The sequence below is a fragment of the Lipotes vexillifer genome, unplaced genomic scaffold, assembly GCF_000442215.2.
Source record: "Lipotes vexillifer unplaced genomic scaffold, Lipotes_vexillifer_v1.1 scaffold382, whole genome shotgun sequence".
NCBI classification, from domain to species: domain Eukaryota; kingdom Metazoa; phylum Chordata; class Mammalia; order Artiodactyla; family Lipotidae; genus Lipotes; species Lipotes vexillifer.
Genome location: NW_006780611.1, coordinates 5,454,978 through 5,476,589, shown reverse-complemented (window position 1 = coordinate 5,476,589; position 21,612 = coordinate 5,454,978). Strand labels below are relative to the sequence as shown.

Below are 21,612 nucleotides of genomic sequence, written 5' to 3'. Positions count from 1 at the left end.
CCTCTTCCCCTACATCCCAGTCAGGAAGGGCAGCTGCTGTCTCCAAGGTGGTTAGCCCTCCCTGCCTTTTACCCTGGGCAGGATGCGGTCATCCATCCACTGCAATCGCAGGAATCTGGGAGACGGAGCCTGGAGTCTTGACCTCCTGGGAAGGGCCGGGCCTCCCATCTCAAGGCCTTTACAAGGATGATGCGTTTGAATTGTGACTGGTAGGTCGTTTGATCACCTTGCCTTTGGATGTCAGGAAGGGTTGTCCTACAGCATCACCCCCCGGCTGGCCGGTCTGTGGATATCATTTTTCTTGTTGAGATCTTATTTGGGTCCTGTTTTCACTCCACTGAGCTGTGAGGTCTTTACATGAAGGACAATTTGGTTTATTTTTAGAAGAACTGCTAAGAAGACCTTCATGGCTGATGAATTTAGTTATTCTGATCAATTGTAACTTCTGCAAAGATGCGACCCCTCTGAGTGCAGGTGGGTGGTGGAGATTCATGGAAAGCTCTCCCTTCCCCTGGGAAGCCTGGAAAGCCTCATTTAGCAGAGATTTTGTCAGGTCCTTCTCGCACACATGGAGTTGATCCCAACTCCCCCTCCCCAGCCCGGGGTGGGGTGGTGGTAGTGGGCAGGGGTCTGGGGGCCGTGAACTCACGTGGGGACACTCCTTCCTTTATCCTCCTTTTTTTTTTTTTTTTCCTGCTGTCCTTGCCAGGAGAGAGACTATTTTGTAGTTGACAGCAGCAGTCACTGAGGGGAGAGCTTGACATTTGTGGCCTTGTAGCCTTTGTTGTTTTTTTTTTGTTTTGTTTTGTTTTTGCCGTACGCGGGGCTCTCACTGTTGTGGCCTCTCCCGTTGCGGAGCACAGGCTTCTGACGCGGGCCCAGCCGCTCCGTGGTATGTGGGATCTTCCCGGACCGGGGCACGAACCTGCATCCCCTGCATCGGCCGGCGGACTCTCAACCACTGCGCCACCAGGGAAGTCCCCTTTATCCTCCTTTATTTTTCCTGGCAATTCTGAGGACCACTCCATTTCTTTGAGTAGGATCAGTTGTAGCTGGAAGTGGGTACGTCTTGAAAAGGGCTGGTTAAGTGTTCAAAATTGAGGCAGCTTTCCTGCCATTGCCAAGTTCTTCTTTCAGCTGTGGAGCCAGGTGGGGACGGCGCGGCTGTTTTTGTTGGGGTTTTCTCTGGTGTGGTCACTGCTTCAGCCTCCAAGGGCCGTGGCTCACCCACCATGGGGTCTTTTTAATCCTCGCTGAACCCCCCGCAGGTGAGCCCCAGGGAGCTTTCCGCACCCCATCTTTGCAGGGGGTGCGTGGCGATTCCCCCCTCCTGCCCTGGCGCCCGTCGTGGAGAGAGAAGACTTTGTGTTTTCCGATCTGTGCTTTCCCTTGAGGGTAGCCTTGCTCTTTTAAAGCAGCCTGCTTTCAGAGTTGTGTTTTCCTAATAATGTAAAAAGAAAAAAAAAAACTGTCTAAAAGCCTTTTTTTGAGGGGGAAAGAGCCTGGGCATAAATAAATTAAATATAAATAAATAAGCGAAACCCATACAAAGAAAAAGATTTAAAAAAAAACAAATCAAGGATGGAACCTTTGCGCTCGGCCTGGGGTATAAGTGGCGGGCTGTTTGTGAGACGTTTGAGGTTTTAGATTTTGATTCTCTTTCCTCCTTTTTATGTGCTTGTCGTTCCAATCAGGAGAGGTGGTGTGTTTTTTAAACCTTGCCCGGTCTCTGGGTGGAGTGATGGAAAGAGAACGGGCTTTGGAAACACATGCGTCTCCTTCTGTTCGGCAGAAGCTGGAAGCTGACGCTTACTGAGCAAGTACCGCACGCCAGACATTGTTCTGTGTGTTTAGACTGCATCAGGCCCCATTTCACAGATGGAAGCTGAGGCACAGAGCAAATACGTAGCTTGCCCAGGATCACCCAACTTGTCAGTGGCTGAGCTGGGACCTGAAGCCAGCAGACTGGCTCCCAGTTTCTAAGCCCTTCATTGTGCTGCCCCTCAGATATAAAGACCTACTATGTGCAGGAGCTGAGTTAGCACTGGTGTGGGCAGACAGTCCAGGAAAGAGGTAGTTACAGGGCTGGCTGCATGATGTGAGCTGGGCAGAGGGGAGCCTGGGTTGGGAGGGGGAGTACCCAGGATGGCTTCCTGGAAGAGGCGGCCAGCAAGCTGAGGCTTGAAGGTGGGTAGGACTCAGTTGAGCATAGCGAGTGAAGACCAGGTTGAACTGGGTTCAGTCCTGACTCTAGGACTCATGGTTGCTGTATATCAGATGCCTTCACATCTGATAGACGCCGGCCCAGCATTGACCAAGCCGGGACCAGCCACTCCCTCACAGACTTGTTAGGAGATTAGATGAACAGAAGACAGAGAAGGTGCTGGGCACGTAGTAGGTGCTCAGGAAACGCTAGTGGCCCTCTCCCACTGACAGGCAGGGACGTGGCTTAGACTTCTACTGCGACCGGGGGTTGTAAACCGGTGGCCCCTGGCTGGCCCACAGAATTTGAATTACTTGATCACATTTATAAATTGGGGGATTCTACACAAAACCCAAGCATTTTTGGAAAGCTCCTGTGATCTGGCGACCGCGGTCTGCATAGCCCACTCTGCGCCCCGGGGCTGAGCGAGGCGTGGCTGTCCCCAGAGGGGCACTGAAGCTGTCACACGCTCTCCCTGGGTCTCCTCCAGCCTCTCTCCCTCCCGGCACTTACCCACCCCCGTGTCCCCGTGTGGCCCACGGCCCAGAGTGTCACCGCGGGAAGGTGAACCTGGGTGCCTTGGGAACACGTTGGCTGTAGGGCTTAGGGTGGACAAGGGCAGACACTTAGGACCATGATGGATCCTCGGCCCCGGCACATCGAGCCCCAGGTCCTTTGAACGCCCACACCCACCGTGCACACCAGGTGCCCCTGGATTTTTCTCCGTGACACAAGATAGTCGGCATTTCCAGTCATTGAAGTGTCTGACTTTCTGGCAAATGGACGAGTACTTTCAAAACCAAGACATTCCTGGGATTAGGGAAAAGCCACTGACCTGGCAGAGTGGGGTCCTCGGGGAGAAGCTGTGGTCCAAGGGGAGCCCCTCCTTCCAGACCCTGGACTGACCCTCAGAAGACCAAAATCAGATTTCAACTGAAGGCTCCTCAGTGAAGGGGCTGTGTCCCTCAGGGAACCCAGCCCGTGAACAATAGCCGAGCTCCGAAGAGGCCTCACAGAACCCCGCTGTGGTTCAGCATGGACGTGGCTGCCACAGAGGGCTTCCGGAATCCCAGCTCTGATCAGTCACCCACAGGCTTTGCGTGGAGTCCCAAAGTCCCTTTTTCTAGGATTCCTGCTTCCTCTAGGAAGCCTTCCCTGGTTTTCCCTGGGATGGACTTCACTGATTCCTCAGAAGCCCCTGTGAGGTGGGTACCGCTGCCACCCCCGCATTCTAGACGGTGAAACTGAGGCTGAGCAAGGTGAAGGAACTTGCTGGAGGCCACATGCCAGCACGTGGCACAGAGAGATCCGAACCCTGGGCTCGTGGCCACAGACCCTCCTTGTTTTCCTCCGGCCTTTATGCTTAACAGGCCTGTGGAATGTGCCGTCTGGGTGGGTCTGTGAGAGCATTTCTCATCTATTAAAGCCGAGAGATCCTAGGCCCTGTTTAGCGTTTTCTTTGATGTTGCAAGGGCGGTGTGGAAATTTCTCTGTTCTTATGTGACCCAGTTTCTCTGCTTTGAAAATGTCGTTCCTGTTCTCCCCGCTCCCTGTTTTTGAGACCAGGCAGCAGGGCCCCCGGAAGCATCTCTTCATCTCTGCACCCCACACCCCCATCTGCCACCAGTTGTTCTGGCCCACGGCCCGTGTCCAGGCCAGCGGATGACCCACGTGGCAGCTCTGGGGCTCCTGAGAGGAGCTACGGGCTCACAGTTAGGATGCACCTGCGTGGCTCACCTGTGCCCTGAAGCCCACCTGTGCGACCCTCCACTCACATGAAACCAGGGTCTCTTGTTCTTCCTTGGCCGTGAACATAACCATAGTAGATGGCCTTGACCTGAAGGGACCTCCCTGGCCTTTCTGTCCTCATTCTGTGACGCTGGCCCAGGAAACCAGAGAGAGGAGCCCACTGCTGCTGCACACACCCCCTCACACAGTTCACGTACGTGCCTCTAGAATATGCGAGAACTTTTGTGAAAAATCCCCTTGTCCTCCTTCCCTTTTCTGCCTTGGAAAGCTCTTTGCTGGTTAGAAGACTCTTTGTAACTTGTTATATAGTAAAAATAATTGCTGAAATTTGGTCTGTTTTCTCAGCGGGACTGAGTGACCGGAGGGGATCTTTGGAATGGGGAGCGGGGCCGGGTGGGGTGCGTCTCCAAGTCACTTGCTCGTGAAGGTGTTTAACACGCGTCTGCTTCTTACACAGAGTTAAGCTAAGGATTTGGGGATCAAAAGATGGCTGTGCTCTTTTGGCCAGCAAAGATGGCCTCTGCTCCTGGGATCTGGGGCGGCAGGGAGACTGCCTGTCTCCAGGTGTAGGGCTGGCCTCCAGACTGGAGTATTGTTGGGAGGGGTCCATTTTTTCTTGCCTCTTCTTTTAAATTGTGGTAAAATATACATAACATAAAATGTACCATTTTAGCCCTTTTTAAGTGTACTGTTCAGTGGCATTAAGTTCATTCACGTTGTTGTGTAGCCATCACCACCCTCCATCTCCAGAACTTTTTCATCTTCCCAAACTGAAGCTCTGTCCCCATTAAACACCGACTCCCCATAATTTCCCCCTATTTTCAGCCCCTGGCACCCACGATTCTACTTTCTGTCGCTGTGAATTTGACTGTAGGGACCTCCTGTAAGTGGAATCATACAGGGTTTGCCGTTTTGTGTCTGGCTTATTTCACTTAGTATACTGTCCTCAGGATTCATCCATGCGGTAGTATGTGTCAGAATTCCCTTCCTTTTTATGGGTGAATCACATTCCATTGTGTGTATGGACCATATTAGTTTATCTGTTCATCCATCAGTGGACGCTTGGGTTGTTTCTACCTCTTGGCTGTGAATCGTGTGAGTCATTGCTGCTGTAGGGTGTGGGTGTGCAAGAGAGCCCATTTTTTCACAGTCTTGTATCAGGGCCTTCCTGATGTTAGAACCCACTGCCGTGTTCCTTGAGAGGGACAGAGGGTGGCTTGTCCCCAAAGCTGGGTCTGTGGCTGAGTCCAGGGAGCCCACCGTGTGCCCAGCTCCGGCCTCAGAACCTGATGTTCATCGTTTCATTAAGTCCTTCCAGGGGACCTGATGTTTTGAGAAAACAGGCAGAGAGGTTGCCAGGCGTGCCTGGGGTTGGGTCACCCTGGCCTGCCTGTCCCAAGGCCATCACGTCCTGTCCCCTGGCTACTCTGTCCCCTGTCCCCTCAGGTCCTGGAATTGGAGATATTCAAGGTTCGAGGTGACTGCAGTATTGAAAGAGGAAGTCGGTTTCCACCTCTGAGGATGTTTCATTACAGAGAAGGCCTTGAAACTAACACAACGTTGTAATTCAATTAGGATTTAAAACAAGAAAAAGAAAACAGGAGGAGAAGGAAGGCTGGGCACTTGTCTCTGGAGCTCACCGAGGAGGAGGCTGGTTTTGTGGCGTGTGGTCGGGGACTGTCACCCAGCAGTTCTCAGCCAGGGCTGGAAAGGTGCCCAGCGCCCCCTGCACCCATTGCATGGGGGCTGGAGCCTGGAGTCCGATGCAGTTATGGCCGGTGGAAGAAATGCGCCGTTAGCCCCTGGTGTCCCGGGGTGGCCCCCTGGCCAGTGTAAGTCGAGATGCTTTCCTGGACGGTGTCTAGCGCAGCGGGTGAGGGATCCTTTCTGCACCGTGGCATCCAGGCCGCCCCTCTCATCGCGTAGCCAGCCCTGCGGTCCCTGCGACTGTTCAGGGCGCCCTCCTCCCCAGCCCCCGGCACCCTGTCTGCCCTCTAGACACGGTCCTGTGCTCCCAACTCCAAGTCTCCGGATCCGATTTGTTAGATTCTGCTGTGTGTTTCACTGCTTCCGACCCTGGGCATTACCTCGCGTCAGACCAGCTGGATTCTGTCCCGTGAACGTGGCCACGGACGACGGCACTGCCTCACCTGCTGCGTGCCGGGAGGGTCTTCACACCCAGAGTCCATAGCCGAGGACACTGCTGTCCAGGAGGGGGAGGGGAGCCCGCCCTTTTCAGGCCCTGTCGCTGTGATCCAAGCTCCGTCCATCTCAGCAGCCTTGGGTGGATCTGGAAGCATCCAGAAGCTTCCATGACATAGTCCTGTATTGCAAAGAGTGGTGAAAACAGCCTGGCCGGGCTTGGTGAGAATCGGGAACTCTGCAGCGTGGGTGAAGAATTGCAGGATGTATTCTTGGTTCGGAGCATTTTTCCTCGGACGCTTTCTGGGCAACCAGCCATTTAGGAATGTTTGTTGAATGCTTAAAAAACAGGAGCTGATTTCTCCCTGTTTCCACTGCCAACATGTGAGGCCACAATATTCCATTTATACTAACTGGCTTTTTCCTTTCTCTTTCTGACTGACAGTGAGTGACTTGCAGGAAGAAGGGAAAAATGCCATCAACTTGCCGATGTCCCCTGCCTCGGTGGAGATCTACCCTGAAGACACCCTGCTCGGTATTACCGGTTTCGCCACCTCCTTGTCGTGGGCGAGTTGAGCTTCCCAGCTTGCGGTTGGTCTGGGAGGGGCTGAAAAGGAGCATTCGTGGCCTTTTGATCAGACTCAGATGTCACATGGGGCTCTCAGCTCAAGGTCATGTTTAGAAAAGTCTGTAGGAAAAAAGCAAGCCTTCCCTTGTAGGTCACTGCCTTTCTGATTGCACATGTCAGTTTTATTGTGATTTAAGTATGATGAGGCCAACGGATCAGGAGCTGACTGCCACGGAAAAGGTGGTTTGTTAAACTCACGGTTCCCAAGGTGACGGGGAGGGCAGCAGCATAGGGCAGGAGGCAGAAGGAGTGACGGGGAAGCATGGGCAGCAGCCTTTATTGTGGTTTTCACAGGAAGGAGTGAGTGAGGCAGGGTTCATAAGCAGCTTTGGATGGGCTGGGCTGGGTAATTTCAGGGGCCTCTGGGACACAGGGGCTGCCCCGAGTTGTCTGTACCTGGTCCCAGGTGGTTAGGGCAGGGGCTGTTGGCTGGGTGTGTAAGAGCCCTGTGTGAGCTCAGTTAGAGAGGTGTCTGGGGGGTGTGGGCTCTGGGTTGGTTGTTTGCACGTGGAAGGCACTCCCATGGGACACGTTTGCTGTTTTGGGAATCAGCTAGCTCTGAGAGCGGAGTCCCTCTAGGTACCCAAGGCCCCAAGACGTCAAAACATTAGGAAATACAGAAAATAAGAAACACGATTAACATACCCCCCATCTCTGCACAAGCCGGAGTGGCCTCCACGCCAGGGACCTGCTAGGTGGGACCTGCCAAGTGGTACCGGCCCTGCACTAACCTCCTCAGGACCGCATCCCAGCCGGCACTGATGAGGTGACGGCCTGGACACACTGGCCTTAAAGCGTGTTTTGGGATCCGATGGATCTGGAAGGCAGTCTCGGAACATTCCGCATCTTTCCAAACCCTGCCTGGTTCAAAGGGAAGTCCCGGTTGATGCCTCTGTTGTGGTTCCCACGACAAGGCCAGGCCAGCAAGAGCTGATGGGGAAGAAATGCAAACGCACGTCCAGGCGGCCGACCTGCAGCCAAGCGCTGGATGGGCTCGGAGGTGCCGCCGGGGTGCCCTGCGGCTTCCCCTCTGCTCTAAGAAGAGCGTGACCCTTCACTGGTGCTGTTGTGTTTTGTCTTCAGTCTGGCTGCAGCTGCTGCCCAGGCAAGTGACCCTCTTCCAGGAGAAACTGGGGATGAACGTTGTCTGGAAATTACCCTGATTCAGAACAGGGTTTCTCCCCAACCCACCCCGTGCTATGGGCATTTGGCACCGGATAATTCTTTTTTTTTTTTTTTTCTTTTTGCGGTACACGGGCCTCTCGCTGTTGTCACCTCTCCTGCTGCGGAGCACAGGCTCCGGCCGCGCAGGCTCAGCGGCCATGGCTCACGGGCACAGCCATTCCACGGCATGTGGGTTCTTCCCGGACCGGGGCACGAACCCGTGTCCCCTGCATCGGCAGGCGGACTCTCAACCACTGTGCCACCAGGGAAGCCCCGGATAATTCTTTATAGTCGGTCAAGGTGTTGATCAGCATCCCTGGTCTCCACCCACTAGAGTCCCCCTCCCCACCCCCACCCCAGGCTGGGACAACCAAAAACGTCTCCAGACATTACAGTGAGTCCCCTGGGATGGAGGTTCAGGGGACTTGATTGCTTCTGGCTGAGAACCCTGCTTTAGACCAACAGGAGTGCTAGAAAATAAATTTACTGTAAACATGTGGCAGGCTACTGTTTTGTCAATATGCCTCGAACCTGCTTTTCCCTGGACCCCAAGCCGTTTTTCTAAATAGCTGCTCTTGGACTGGGAGTGGGCATTCTTCCGTTTGCCCTGTAAGGTTCTGCTGGCCCCTGAAGCTCTTGTGACCTTGATAAGAACCACCCTGGTTGGGCTTCCCTGGTGGCGCAGTGGTTGAGAGTCCGCCTGCGGATGCAGGGGACACGGGTTCGTGCCCTGGTCCGGGAAGATCCCACATGCCGCGGAGCAGCTAAGCCTGTGCACCACAACTACTGAGCCTGTGCTCTAGAGCCCGTGAGCCACAACTACTGAGCCCACGCACTATAACTACTGAAGCCTGTGCGCCTAGAGCCCATGCTCCGCAACAAGGGAAGCCACCACAATGAGAAGCCCGTGCACCCCAGTGAAGAGTAGCCCCCTCTCTCCGCAGCTAGAGAAAGCCCATGCGCAGCAATGAAGACCCAACGCAGCCAAAAATAAATAAATAAAATAAATAAAAAATATATATATATATAGAAATATCTCATAAACAATCACAACAAATAAACTTGAAAAAAAAATTTTCGCTGTTGTGAAGCCTCTGTCACTCAAAGCCCTTTCATTCCCACCAACGTGGACAGGGTCCCAGCCGTGGGAGCCTGTGTGGGCCCCGGGACCCTGGTCATCTCTTCCTGCACGTCCTAGGGGCCAGAGGTTAACGCTTCTTTTCTGTCCTTTTAACACCCCTGCTCAGTTTTGTTCTGCGACGTGTCTGGTGTCTGTGGGTCTTTCCCCTCTGCCGTCCACTTATTACCACTGCGTCACTCCCTCTGTACAAGCTCACTGGTGCCCGTGGTCCACGGATCAAGGGCAGACATGGAGGGAAAAACAAACAGATAAACAGAAACAGAATATGGATAAACACACTTGCTGTGAAACATCCTTTTTTTCCCCTGCTCTTTCTAATATTTTTGTCCGTATCACCTTACGTAGTGGCGAGCTTTCTCGGTGAACGCCAGGTCTTCCGTGGGTTTATTAATAGTGGCTTTTCCACAGATCCGATTCAGGCCTGTGTGCACCCCCCTCCCTCCTGAAAGATGGGGGTGGATGCTCCATTGCACCCTGGGAGGCAGTTCTGCCTGGGCTGTGTGACTGGCTGCAGGGCTGCTCAGTGAGAGGACCACGGGGTCTCTGTTCTCAATTCCCCCCATCTGTGCAAGGGAAGCCGCCCCCCTCCCGCCACCCGACGCTAACCCGCCTGTCCTTTGTACCTGCAGAGGAGAACCAGGAGCGCGTGGTGATCGACCCCACCTCCAGGGACGACCCCAGATTCAGAGAGTTGGTCAAGGTGAGGACGAGTGTCCTGGCTGGGATGTTCTTGGGAGGTCAGATCTTGGGGTTCAGGGTCTTGTGGGCCAGAGGAGCAAAGCTGGGGGCTCGTCAAGGGGCCTTACTGCTGCCTTTGGTGGGGGATGTGAAGGATGAGGCTGGATGGCCTGGAGCATCTCCCAGGGGCCCAGCCCCACGGGGCCTCTCCGACGGCTGGCTCCCCGTCATGTACTGGACCCAGTTATGCGGGGGCCCTTTTCTTAAGACTTGGAATGAGCAGCTGCAGTGAACGCTCATGGTGCCTCGCAGACGGGTTCAAGGCGTTCAAACCCTTTCTGGAGCGAGAGGGGCGGCGTTCAGAGGAAACTCTGAAAAGCGGGCACGTGGGCCCCCTCTGGCCACACCTGGGGATCCTCATTGGATGCTGGTGCCCCTGCGCTGGGCAGCGGTCAGGTTCTGCAGCGTCTGGACGTGTGGGGACCGGCGAGGCCAGAGGATGGCTGCCTGGTTCCGGAAAGTCAGGGAAGCAAGGCCAGCCCGGGCCGCTGGCTCTGGGTTCCTTCGGGGCCGTGGTGGCTGCGCGTCTCTCCGCACTGGTCTCGAGCCTGGCTTAGCGGTGAGGCTTCATTCGTAGCGTTAACCCGTGTCAGAGCGAGCGTGGGTTGCAGTTTGATGCTCTTATCTAAACCACAGCAGGGCGTCAGAGGTAATCCCTGGGCCGGCAAGGGCTCTGACAGCATCGTCACCTGCGAGACCAGAGGCCAGTGGACTAGGCTGTGCAGACGCCGTTTAGGGCAGTGCCACACACATATCCTATGAAAAGGGCTTTTTCAAAAGTTTCTCCACCTTAACCACTGCGGTTGGGCCCGATGAGGGCACGACTGCCTTTTCACGAGAGCTCCTTCAGGATAAACAAAACCTTTGCAAGTTGTAGCTTTTAAAAAATTGAAATGGAAAATGTCTGTTTTCAGGCCCACCCCGTAATGTTGATTCTGAGCATCTTAAATTGCTAGTTTATTAAGATTTCTTTTTTTCCTGAATACCCACTTTGTCATTCTGAACAGAAGATTGTCGGTGAGGAAAAGTAACCCTGCACTTCAGCCACTAAAATGTTATCCACGGCCATATTTCAGTAGTAGAAGGGGATGCCCTGTTTTTGTCAGGATCCTCCAGAGAAACGGAATCCACAGGAGATGGCCCTATCTCTCTACCTCTCTCTCTCTCTCTCTCCATCTCTCTGTCTATCTCTCTCTCTATATATATCTCTTCTGTCTCTCTCTGTATCTATCTACAGAGACTTAGAAGGATTGGCTCACGTGATTGTGGAGGCTGAGAAGACCCATGATCTGCCCTCTGCAAACTGGGGACCAGGAAAGCTGGTCCGAGGGCCTGAGAGCCCAGGACAGGACTTGCACGTCCCAGGCAAAGAGAGGCCGAGTCCAGCCTTCCTGTACCTTTTTGTCCTATTCAGGCCCTTCCTGGATCGCATGCTACCCACCCACGCTGGCCAGGCCCCTCTGCTTTACTCAGGCCACCAATACAAATGCTAATCTCTTCCCGACACCCTCACAGACACGCCCAGAAAGAATGTTTAATCAGCTGCCTTGGCATCCCGTCCAGGCCAAGCTGACGCATAAAATTAACCACCACGTGCCCGGCTCCGATTTTTTCTTCTTCCACATGTAAGCAGAGCTTGAGAGCACGTGAGCATCTTCTCCTTGAAACAAGACCCAGGGGGCCTGGTGTCACCCTCACCTCCATACCGGGACTCCGAGAGAAGTCACGCCCCCACCCCCAGGTTACGCTCTGAACCAGTGAAGTGTCCGGTCTTGAATGAGTGTTTGATGCCTCATTCGCTGAGCCCCGGTTGAGGGTCCAGAGCTGTGCTGGGCCCCGGGGCTGCAAGATGAACCAGTCACCTCCCTGCTATACGGGATCCAGATCCGCTTTGTGCTCCTCCTGGACTCACTCACTCGGCCCTACCCGCCTCTGCTTTGCCGCTTTGCCCCAGGAGACTACAGGCATTTTTGGCCTCTACCGGGTGAGGGCTGGGCAGCTGCGTGTCCTTTATCCTCCCACACAGAGGGACCACAGCATCTCTGCATCCGGGACCAGCCCGACGGGACCTGCAGAGGCTCTGGCAGCCCCTCCAGCCCCAGATTCCGGGTTCAGCTGAACGACCACGTCTGGGGCATGGAGTGTGCCGACTGGAGGGGCTGGGAATGCGGACGTTGACATCTTGTGGGGCAAAGCAGGACTGAGGACCCGGGGGCGTGGGAATGCACGCCTCTCCCTTTCTTCCCCGACGGGCAGTTCTGAGAGCCGTGCTTCCACAGGAAGTTGGCTGTGTGCTGGGCGTCAGCTGGGTTTTCTTCCGAAGCTGCGGGCGGCTCAGGGGCTCACCTGCCTCCCTTCCCTCTCCCCTCACTCTTGCTAGTCTGGGGTTATGGTCCCCCTAAAAGCAGCAGCAGTCAGCTTGGCCCTGGGCTCTCTTTCCTGGGGAACCCAGGTGTGGTATGCTGAATCATGGCCCCCAAAGATGTCCACGTCCTAGCCTCTGGAACCTGTGACTGTTACCTCCTTATATGGCGAAAGGGACTTTGCAGATGTGATTAAGCTAGGGGTGTGGAGGGAGGGATGACTCTGGATTGTCTGGTGGGCTCACAAGTGTCCTTATAAGAGGGAGGCAGAGAGAGATTTGACTGCAGGTGATGGTGGCAACATGAGGGTGGATACGGGATGCCACGCTGCTGGCTTTGAAAATGTGGGAGGGGGCCACGTGCTAAGGAATGTGGGCTCCCCTAGAATGTGGAAAAGGCCAGGAAGCCTTCCCTAGAGCCTCCGGAAGGAATCAGCCCTCCTGACACCTAGGCATTAACCCAGTGAAACTGGTCTTGGACTTCTGACCTCCAGGACTCAGGGAACACACTGGTGGTTTGGAAGCCCCAAATTAGTGATAATTTGTTACAGCAGCCAGAGAAACCAGTACACCAGGCCGAGTTACCTCCTGTCCCTAAACCGCCGCATCCCTTAGCTGTAGCTGAGGGTCCCCGTCCCCTTGGGAGCAGGGCCAGCCTTGCTGCCTTGCCAGTTTCCAGGAAGGGCCAGCTGCCAGACACATAGAAGTCTGCTCCCATGGCCATCCCGCCAGCAGATGGGCAATTTCTGGAAGGTTCCCCCTGCCCTCAGACTGCAAATTGTACCTCGAGGCTGGTGGCTTATCTTCCAAAATAAGCATAAACACAGCAAGCAGGACAGCGCCGCCAGGCTGTCTGTCTGTGGCTTGTTGGTTGCTGTAGTGGCACGTGGAGGGGATGTATGTAAAATACTAGCTCTCACTGACTACAGGGCTTTTAAACAGAGACGCACGCGTGCTGGTGGGGGTCTGGGAGATGCCTGGGCTGAGCGCCAGCTACTCTGGTTTGTTCTTGTTTGTCAGGTAAGGGGGAGGCTCAGCGTATCCCTGAGTTGGGGCCCACTCACGACAGGGGGCTGTCAGCACCTCCTTTTCTTGGCGTGGGGAGGAACTGGCCCCAGGGCCAGGCAGCCTGCACGCGCAGTCAGGGGTGAGCTGCCCGGGGGTGCCGCCGAGCCAGACACCCTTAGATGTGCTCCGGGCTGGCGGCCCTGCTGCCTCACTTCCCGCCCCTCCCCCCAACTCCAGTGCCCTGGCCCCCGAGCCTCCTTGCCCCTCCCTCCTTGAGCAAGCTGAACACCTGCCCACCTGGCTGTGAGGTTAGAAAGGCCGTTTCCCCCAAGCCCAACCCCACTTCTGATGCCGGTTGTAAGTTTGGGAGCCCCAAGATGACCCACAGGTTTGATACTTTGCTAAAAGGACTCCAGTTATACTCACGGTTATGGCTTATTCTGGTGAGAGGACACAGGTTAAAGTCAGCCGAGGGGGAAGTGCAGGTTGTTTTGGTGCAGTGCGTGGACCACGTGCAGGCCTGTGCTTGTCAGGGTGAGGTCTGGCTGACATCCCGACCACTGGCCATGTCCAGTCTTGGGAGCAGCGGGACCTTTCTGAGTTAGCATAGTCGGTCCCCCGGCTTTCTTTCTCTTTTCTCCATCATGTGCACTTTGTTAGCTCTTGTCTTGGCCCCTGTCCTGTCTCTCTCTGTAGACTTACCCCCACTGACCCTCCTACCTCAGGACTGTTGGTGTTTAAAACAATTGTGAGCTGCTCTCTGCTTCCTGTCAAAAACCCTGGCTCTGGCTAAGCCAGGCATTAAGAATGAGGCCGCTCATTGAAACATTCTCTTCGAGTATCTTTTGTGTGTAATGCAGTGTGAGGGGGTGAAGGGCTGGGTGTGATGGGCTGTGGAATCGGCTCCCTGGATTCAAATCCCGGCTCGGATTAAAGCAGGAGAACAGTCGTGCCCGTCTGCCAGCATGAGGGTGACGTCAGATGCCACGCTCTTGCTGTCCGGCAGGTGCTGTGCCAGGCGCTGGAACATGGGCACAAACAGGGCAGAGCTGGGACGGAGGTACATGGGCAGGTCTGTGGTTCCAGTTTAGAAGTGAGTATCCTGCGGGCTCAGGAGCTGAAAGACTTACACTGTCTTCTGTATGCAGGTGTTTGTCCTGTGGTCCTTTTCGCTAGCATCCTCCAGGAGTGCCCTGAATCTCTTAACAGGGTGAACAGCTGGTGCCGTCTGGGGAAGACAGCAGTTTACAGATGAGATCCTTTATATTTTTAATGATCTTTGAAAGAGGGAATGGCAGTTCTCGTGCTTTCCAGAGTGAACAGCCAGAGAGGGGCCTCCGCACTTGCGGGTGCGTTGGTCCAAGGCAGGCTGGCCGTGTCGTCACCGGGGTACGCATTTCTCCCCACAAGCAGATTTCGCATCTCATCTCCCAGTTTATTGGACAAGGCTCCTTCGGGTTGTTCAGTTCTGTTTTCTCCCTCCCTTTGCCCCTACGAAGAAACTCAGCTGCACAAAGATGGTCTTCTGGGCAGAAGACGGTGCTATCATCGTTGTGTGGAGATGCCCAGGGATGTGGCTGGCACTGCACCTGGCCAGGATGCTCTCCTGCCGGTTGCAATGAGCCTGCGTCCTCAGTGCATTAAGCCACAGCAAGCCTGTCTGGAAGTGATTAAAACATAACTGTCATAGCTTTGGGGGAGACAGGCTGCAGATCTTCATTATCATTTAGAAGGAACTCAGGGGGAAGTTTTTATTCTGGCTAAAGCAAGCTTGTGAAAAGTCTATGCAAAGAGCACTGGGCCGAGGGCATCATTAATACGTGTCCTAGACACGTGCCTGCAGGACTCGGGGTTTGCAAATGAGTACGTCCCTAAAAGTAAGGACGGGTGCCATCTTTAAAAAGTCTTTTGTGAACCAGAAGATTAAGACGGATGACCTGGGCAGTACAAGGACAGGGTGATTGGTGGTGGCCAGGAGGGGACTGCATCTCTGCGGGGGCAGCAGTGAAACTGGGCGGCGGATTTGCTTTTGCTTTCCCAGAGCTGACCTCTGTGGCCCGCGGCGTGAAATGTGATTTTCATCCCCTTCTGTCTGTTGTTTTCGTATTTGGACTTTGACCAGGTCAGAGATCCAGATGGGATTTTTAGTTTTAGTTTCTTCATAGCAGAAACATCTCTTGTGTGTTTTCCTACAGGACCTTGCTCTGGGCAAGGCAGCCTCTAGAACCAAATGTCTGCATGCCCCAGAGGCTTTTCGAGGTCTGTAGGCAGCCCTGCAGTTGATTTGAGCGCCTTCCGTGGGTCTGTTCCTAGTTTAGCCCCTGCGGTGATGGCCTTGAGGGGGCTGGTGGTCCAGCTGGGGAGACAGGCATGTCGAGGGACGGATGAGTATGTTTCCAGGTGGCATGACCGCTTTGAAGGAAACTGAAGCAAGAAGCAGGGTGGTTTCTTCTCCCCTCTGTTTTTGGTGGGGTGGTCGGAGCTGGCATTTGAGCAGAGACCTGCTGGTTGGTACCTAGGGCGGCAGCAAGTGCAGAGGCCCCCTGGGATGCCCGTGCTGGCAGGTGTGAAGGCCAGCGAGGGGGGCAGCGTGGCTGGAGCCTAGACAGCAAGGACGAGGGTGATCGGAGGCAAGATCAGAGAGGTGGCAGGGGTGTGAAATGGTGTTTGACTCCCGGGGCTGGTTTGGGGGGGCACAGGGATGTGGGAGGACCGGCAAGCAGCTGTGACACCTAACTGCCCATGTGGGGCAGAGACTAGGTCATGTTTCTTTATAGCTCCAACACCTCGGGTGGTGTCCACATATCCTAGGTGCTGCTAGCTAGGCTGAGTAAATCAGAAAGGGGTTTCTGACACGCGGAGAAGCCGTGAGTGGTGATGGTGACATCTGTGTAGATCACTATAGTTGATTAGCACTGGCCAGTAGATCATCTCACCAAATCCTCAAAATAGCCCTGCAGAGGTAAATGCTTGCACCTGCATTCTAGAGGTTCATTGCTTAATAACAGGTTTATTGAGATAGAATTCCCAATTCAGTGGTTGTTAGTGTACTCCCAGAGCTGTTCAGCCATCACCTCAGTCAGTCAAGGACATTTTCATCACCCCAGAAAGGAACCCCATAACAACCAGCACTCAGTCCTGTATCCTCCTTCCTGGCCCCTGGCAACCACTTTGTCTCTAAAGAATTATTCCGTCTCTATAATTCGCATATTCTAGATATTTCATAGAAGGGGAATCATATCAATACGTGACTTTTGTGTCTGGCTTCTTTCACTTGGCATAGTGTTGTTAAGATTCATCCATGTTGTAGCAGGTATCCAAACTCCATTCCTGGACTTCCCTGGTGGCGCAGTGGTTAAGAATCCGCCTGCCAGTGCAGGGGACACAGTTTCGATCCCTGGTCTGGGAAGATCCCACATGCCACGGAACAACTAAGCCCGTGCGCCACAACTACGGAGCCTGCACTCAAGGGCCCACAAGCACAACTATTGAGCCCACATTGCCACAACTACTGAAGCCCGTATACCTAGAGCCCGTGCTCCACAGCAAGAGAAGCCACCACAGTGAGAAGCCCGCGCACCACAACGAAGAGCAGCCCCCGCGCGCGGCAGTAAAGACCCAGTGCAGCCAAAAAAAAAAAGAACTCCATTCCTTTTCACGGCTGAATAATATTCCATCGTATGGATAGACCACAGCGTGTTCATCCATTCTCTCTCAACGGCATTTGGGTTGTTTCCACATTTTGGTTATTTTGAATAGTGCTGCTATGAACATCCGTGTACAAGGTTTTGTATGAGCTTGTGTTTGCAGTTCTTTTTGGTGTACACCTGGGAGTGAAATTGCTGGGTCATATGGTGATTCTGTGCTTAAGCTTTTGAGTAACTGCCGGGCTGTTTCCGTAGTGGCTGCACCATTTTACGTCCCCCAGGTCCTCTACGGCCTTGGCAACACTTGTTGTTCGTCTGTTTGATTATAGCTACCCTAGTGGTAGCGGTACGCGGGCCTCTCACTATCGCGGCCTCTCCCGTTGCGGAGCACAGGCTCCGGACGCGCAGGCTCAGCGGCCACGGCTCGCGGGCCCAGCCGCTCCGCGGCATGTGGGATCTTCCCAGACCGGGGCACGAACCCGCATCCCCTGCATCGGCAGGCGGACTCTCAACCACTGAGCCACCAGGGAAGCCCTCTCGTAGTGGTTTTGATTTATATTTCCCTGATGGCTAATGACGTTGAGCATCTTTTCATGTATTGGCTATTTGTAAATCTGTTTTGGAGAAATGTCTATTCAGATCCTTTGCCCATTTTTTTTTTTTTTTCAAAGTTTGTTTGACCTGAAGGTCATACAATTTGGGGGAGGAAGAAAGTTTTTTTTTTGGCTGCGTTGGGTCTTCGTTGCTGCGCGCGGGCTTTTCTCTAGTTGCGGCGAGCGGGGGCTACTCTTCGTTGCGGTGCGCAGGCTTCTCATTGCAGAGGCTTCTCTTGTGGAGCACGGGCCTCGGGGCGTGCCTGCTTCAATAGTTGTGCTTTGCCCATTTTTAAATTGGGTTATTTGTCTTTTTATTACTGAGTTTTAAGTGTTCCTTATATATTCTAGATACAAATCCTTTATCAGATGTATGATTTGCAAAATCTCGCATTCTGTGGGTTGTCTTTGTATTTTCTGGATAGTATCTTTTGAAGAACAAATGTTTTAAATTTTGTTTGTCAGGTTTATCTAATTTTTCTTTTGTTCCTCCTGCTTTTGGTGTCACAGCTAAGAAATCATTACCTCATCCAAGGTCATGAAGATTTACCTCCATGTTTTCTAAGAGTTTTATAGTTTTAGTTCCTACACTGAGGTCTGATCCATTTTGAGTTGATTTCTTTATATGGTGTAAAGTAAGGGTTCAGTTTTATTCTTTTGCATGTGGATATCCAGTTGTCCCAGCACCATTTGTTAAAAAGACTTTTGTTTTCCCCATCGAATTGCCTTAGCCCCCTTATGGATGTCACTTGGCTATAATGTGAAGTTTATTTCTGACCTCTCGTTTCTGTTTCATTGACCTCTGTGTCCTTCTGCCAGTATCACATGTTTTGATACTCTAGCTTTGTAGGAAAGTTTGAAATCAGGAAGTGTCTGTTCTCCAACTTTGTTCTTCCTTTTCAGGATCGTTTTGGCTTTTGGGGGTCTCTGGACTTCCCATTTGCATTGTAGGACTTGCTTGTCAGTTTCGGCAAAGAAGCCATCTGGATAGTGGTTGATTTTTATAGGTGGCATCTATTATTATTTTTTCTAATTTTACCAAAGTAATATCCACTCTGATGAAAACCTGGAAGACAGAAAAATCAAACATAGGCAAGTGGTAATTTTTTAATTCGTGTCCCTCCAGGCTTTTTCTTTCGCGCATTCAGCTTCTCCTACACAAAATTTGAAATCATTTCCGAGTTGGTAAACGTCTAGGAGCACGTTTGGATTGGTACTTTGGGAGAAATTTCTGGATGTGGAATTGCTGGGTCCCATAGCACACACAGGCCCAGCGTGGAGGCTGTTTGGGCGGCAGCTCCGTCCTCCGATGGGCACCGGCCCCTCCTGGCCTCCCTGCCGGGTCCACATTGGGATAGTGGTTCACTACTCTGCGGCCCGGATCTCGCCACCCCGCCACCAGGCCTGCCTGCCCCACCCCCCGGGCACCTCTTTCTGCTCAGCTGTTTCCTATCCTGCCCTTGAAGGCCACTTCCTCTGCTCCCGGGGCCGCGTGACCCCTCATGTCAGGATCCTTTGTGATGGCTCATGCTCACCATTCATCTCTCTCTGCTGCGTCTCCCGGCTGGACCTGGACTGCCGGAGGGCGGGGGACGCGCCTCCTTTGTCCCCACGTCCTGGCACCAGGAAGGCGCTCAGTGACAGCCGTTGAGCTGAGTGTAATACTGCCACTCAGCTCCAGTAGTTGCTGTGAAATCCCTGATGAAAGGCCAAGGTAGCAGATTCCTAGAGCTTTGTGGAATTAAGGGCCCGAGGATCACGGCGCTCCTGCGAGGAGCCTGGTTGCTGGTGGCTGGAGAGGTAAAGCTACGGGGCAGGTCTGTCTGTGATCCCGAATCTGCTGTTTTGGGCCGTGTAACCAGGGCCCAGAAGGGTGGATGTTGGGGTCTGGAGAGCTAGGTGGGTCTCTGCTCTGTGAAGTCGGGGACTGGACGGGGCAGGCGTCCTCCCTGCTGCTTCCAGACCCCCCTCTGTCATCGTACTGCCGACTGTGCCCCGCCACCCCTCCTGGTTCTCCCCTTTGTTCATTGATACCTACCGCCCCTGGCCTGGCGGCCTCCTCTCTGCCCCGCCCCCCCACTCCTGCCGCTCAATCCACCGAGATGCCCGTGCACCGGCTGGCTCCTTCCTCAAGCTCCCCCTCTGCATCTGCCCGTACCCAGGGTCAGGGTCAAACCTTGCTTCTCCCCAACCCCCTCCCTGTGCCCCTCCGAGGTCCCCACATCCAGTCCCCACTCCCCCTAGTGCCCACGGTCACTCATCTCATCCACCGCCCCCTCCCCTCCTGGCCCAGGTGAGAGTCCAGGGCTGGCCCCGCCCCCCCACCCCTCTTGGCCTTGGAAGCCCCACCCCCTGACCTCCCAGGTGGTTCCAGGGGGCTACAGGGCTCACCCTGCCCCTCCTTCCTGTCTCTGCTCAGACGCCACTTCCTCCAAGAGGCCCCCAACCCCCTGATCCCCGTGACCCCTCTGCCCTCTCCATCCCCAAACTCTGCCTAATTCTTCTCAACAGACTTATTTTTAGGAACCATTTTCAATTTACGGAAAAATAGCGAAGATAGTGCAAGAGTTCCCATATTTCCACACCCAATTTTCCCCATTATTAACATCTTAGATCAACGCGGTACATTTTTTAAAATTAATTAGTTTATTTATTTTTGGCTGCGTTGGGTCTTTGTTGCTGCGCGTGGGCTTTCTCTAGTTGCGGTGAGCGGGGGGCTGCTGTTCGTTGTGGTGCGCGGGCTTCTCATTGCGGTGGCTTCTCTTGTGGAGCACAGGCTCTAGGCGCGCAGGTTTCACTAGTTGTGGCACGTGGGCTCACTAGTTGTGGCACGTGGGCTCTAGAGTACAGGCTCAGTAGCTGTGGTGCACGGGCTTAGTTGCTCCGCAGCATGTGGGATCTTCCTGGACCAGGGCTCGAACCCGTGTCCCCTGCATTGGCAGGCGAATTCCTAATCACTGCGCCACCAGGGAAGCCCCAACATGGTATATTTGTTATATTAATGAGCCAATATTAACACATTATTATTAACTAACACCCAGCATTTATTCACATTTCCTTAGTTTTTACTAGACATACTTTCTCCGTCTCAGGACCCCACCTGGGATCCCACATGATATCCTGTCTCCTTAGCTTCTCTGGGCTGTGACGGTTTCTCAGACTGTCCTTGTTTTTGATGACCTTGACGGTTTTGTGGAGGACTGGGCAGGGGTTTTGTCGGGTGCCCCTTTATTAGGGTTTGATGTTTTTTCTCAAGATTAGACTGCGGTTATGGGTTCGGGGAGGGAGGCCACGGAAGTGAAGTGCATTCATCCCATCACATCAGGGCACACACGACAACGTGATTGATCGCCGTGATGTTGACCTTGATTACCCGGCTGAGGTGTGGTTGTCAGCTTTCTCCACTTTATTCTGACTTATTTTTCTCCATAACATTGATCACAGCCTGGAAGTGTGTGTATTTGTTTGTCTTTTAATGTCTGATTGGAAGGTAAGGTCTTTGAGGACAGAGACCTCTCTCGTCTTTTTTATCCCCGGAGCCTGGCACATAGTAGGTGCTCAGTAAGTTAATTGATGAACTCAGTGCCTGCTTATGGAGCTCCAGTGCCAGGCCCTGAGCACTGGAGACAGAGCCACAAACGAGAGGTCATAGTTCCTGCCCTCACAGAGCTTAAAGTCCAGCAGGGAGATCGTTACAAACGAAGATGTGTTCCCATTGCAAACGTGAATGGGGTCAGGGAAAAGGCCCTTGAGTGCGGTGAGAGCCATGACGAAGGGATGTGGCCTGGGTTGGGTGGGGGGAGGTCAGAGGATGATACGGAGCTTGAGACCTGAAGGATGAGTGAGGGCTGGCCCGGCAGTGATGGAGGGGAGTGTGTTCAGGGTGGAAGAAGTATAGCACATGCAAAGGCCCTGGGGCAGAGAGGGGCTTGGGGATTTGAAAAACACCAGTGAAGAGGCAGGGTGCTTGGTGGATCTGTGGCAGTGGCCCGGGAAGGAGGGGTTTGGACAAGGGCGGTGGGAAAGGAGATGGCGGGAAGTGTGTGCAATTAAGAAGTGGGCTGAATGGATGAAATCCAGGCTCCTGAAGCTGGAGGATGGTGTCCTGTTTCCTTCTCAGAGAAGGGGCAGGTTTGAGGAGGGGCAGGGGCGGGTTCAGTTAGAGATGCTCATGGAACACCCAAGCAGAAGGATGGTGCAGAGGCGGGGCTGGACATTGAGGAGTTTCTGGGACGGA

At 53.7% G+C, this 21,612-nt stretch overlaps 1 protein-coding gene across 2 annotated transcripts in view; it reads left to right on the top strand.

Annotated features, from left to right (window-relative positions):
• PARVB (parvin beta) overlaps positions 1–21,612 on the top strand; it is a 111,920-nt gene that overhangs the window by 51,169 nt on the left and 39,139 nt on the right. The window contains exons 2-3 of one of the 2 annotated variants that reach the window (XM_007453927.1): positions 6,540–6,629; positions 9,657–9,727. In XM_007453927.1, the coding sequence (XP_007453989.1) occupies positions 6,540–6,629; positions 9,657–9,727 (161 nt within the window). Of the gene's footprint in view, positions 1–6,539; positions 6,630–9,656; positions 9,728–21,612 lie in introns of those variants that run through there. The other variant, XM_007453928.1, reaches the window with a different exon arrangement.